This window comes from Ochotona princeps, chromosome 4 (genome assembly GCF_030435755.1).
Source record: "Ochotona princeps isolate mOchPri1 chromosome 4, mOchPri1.hap1, whole genome shotgun sequence".
NCBI lineage: Eukaryota > Metazoa > Chordata > Mammalia > Lagomorpha > Ochotonidae > Ochotona > Ochotona princeps.
Window position 1 is genome coordinate 34,038,502 of NC_080835.1, and position 2,090 is coordinate 34,040,591.

Consider the following 2,090-nt stretch of genomic DNA (forward strand, 5'->3'; position numbering starts at 1 on the left):
GGGAAGTGGAGCTGCCGGGATTAGAACCGGTGCCCATATGGGATCCCGGGGCTTTCAAGGTGAGGACTTTAGCCACTAGGCCACGCCGCTGGGCCCAAGGCAAAAGGAATTAAAAGACAATCCATAGAATCTGCACTAAAGAAAAAATGTTGGAACTGAGATACAATCAAACAAGATAACCAAGTCTCATCATTCCCATTCTAACATTTTTGTAAGAATTAAAATATGTGAAATGAATGTCTAATTCAGTGAATGACAAAATAAAATACTGACAAATGGAAACTCTAATACTCAGCATTTTTTTCAAGTTGTGGCTTTATTTAAAATAATGTCATTAAGTAGAGGGTGATTGGACTTCTTAGATATGTGAGAATCGAAAAATAAAAAGAAGAAATGATGATTAATTATTCCAAGTTTAATGAATATGATAACAAGAAACTTTATTTAAAAGAAGTTGTAGAAGTCAAATTGGGATGATTTAAAGATAGAATATATGTTAAGAAAAAGAGAAAAGTAAAATAATCTTAGATTTCAATAATTTTGGCATGAGAAAAAGGCATGCACATTTATTCTCAATGATGGGCAGTTTTGCTTCATTTAGTTTATATATAGTTTTGCCTCATTTTAGTTTATATAACTGCATGTACATGTTCCATCTGTGAGGTATCCTGTAATATAATGGGCAACCCCCAGAGGAAAGAATTATGCTATTCAAATGTAAGCACTAATAATATCAAGTTCAAAAACTCCATGACAAATTTTCAAAATGGAATTAGTCAATTTGGAGACAAAAACAAAAAGAATTTATAAATCCGAGTAGAAATTCTTTTACACTTATTCCAAGGTCCAACTGTTGCTCTCCTCACCTATGAGCCCTCTCGACAAGGTAAAAAGATTAACACTGGTGCAAGGATGATGTGGAGAGCTTCTGTAGCCACACTGTGTTGGTGGGGTTAAACCTAGGTACAGCCTGCAGGAGAAGATGGTGATTTCCACAAGAGTTAAAGTTCCTCCCAAGTTTTGTTTGTTGGAGGAACTTGAAGGACAAAAAGGAGTAGGTGATGGTATGGTTAGCTGGAGCCTTGAAAATGATGAAGATATGACACTTACAAGGTGGACCGGCATGATTATTGGGCCAGCATGGACGAACTATGAGAATAGGATATATAGCTTGAAAGTAGAATGCGGAAGCTCTTCCATTAGTTAGATTTGTAACGAAAATTAATAAGAATGGGATAAATAATTCCAGTGGAATGATGCATGCACGGATCATACCAATATCAGCAAAATGGCAAAATTCATATAACATTGAAGTTGTACTTCAAGAGCTAAGATGTCTAATGATGTCCAAAGAAAATATGAAACTCCCACAGCCACTAGAAAGACAACCATAAACAGTTAATTTTAGTGGATCTCAAACTTGTCTTAGACCAACAACCTTCTACTCATATTAATGTCTTGATTAAATATCACAGTGCAAATTACCCACACATTCACCAAAGAATTGCAGCATGTATTCGTGACCCAGACATTTGTGTGCGTATGTGTGCTTTAAAATTTATTTGATCTTTATTAGAAAGTCAGACAGAGAGAAGGAGAGACAGACAGGAAGATCTTCCATCTGTTGATTCACTCCCCAAACAGCTCAAAACAGCTGCAGCTGTGCCAATCTGATTCCAGGAGTTTGGAGCCTCTTCTGGGTCTCCCATGTGGGTGCAGGGTCTCAAGTCTTTGGGCTGTGCTTGACTGTTTTCCCAGGCCACAAGCAGGGAGGCAAATGGGAAGCAGGGTTGCAGGGATTAGAAACAGTGTCCATATGGGATCCTAGAGCATGCAAGGCAAGGACTTTAGCCACTAGGCTAACTTGCCAGGGCCAGTGGCCCAGACATTTGTAAAAATATATGTATTATATGTACACCCATTATGTTTTCAGGTAACAGGATGGAAAATGCTACACAATATTTTTTTCTCTTGCTGAGGTACTGTCATTTGAACATGAACCTGGAGTGCTCCAAGTAGGATTCAGGTTTGCAAGATGCAAGCATGCGAGACGTGTCAAATGGCAGTGGAAACATGTATGGGAAAAGCAA

At 38.0% G+C, this 2,090-nt stretch overlaps 1 protein-coding gene across 1 annotated transcript; it reads left to right on the forward strand.

Moving 5' to 3' along the window:
• Positions 1–982: 982 nt before the first annotated feature.
• LOC101519125 (ubiquitin-conjugating enzyme E2 variant 2-like) lies at positions 983–1,394 on the forward strand. Its single transcript, XM_004585624.2, has 2 exons — positions 983–1,140; positions 1,253–1,394. The coding sequence occupies exons 1-2, from the start codon at positions 983–985 to the stop codon at positions 1,392–1,394; spliced, it is 300 nt and encodes a 99-aa protein (XP_004585681.2).
• Positions 1,395–2,090: the final 696 nt, after the last annotated feature.

Coding starts and splice junctions, on each gene's coding strand:
- LOC101519125 (XM_004585624.2), top strand. CDS start 983: ATGGTGATTTCCACAAGAGTTAAAGTTCCTCCCAAGTTTTGTTTGTTG. Junction 1,141..1,252: donor GGCATGATTATTGGGCCAGC/ATGGACGAACTA, acceptor TAATTCCAGTGG/AATGATGCATGCACGGATCA.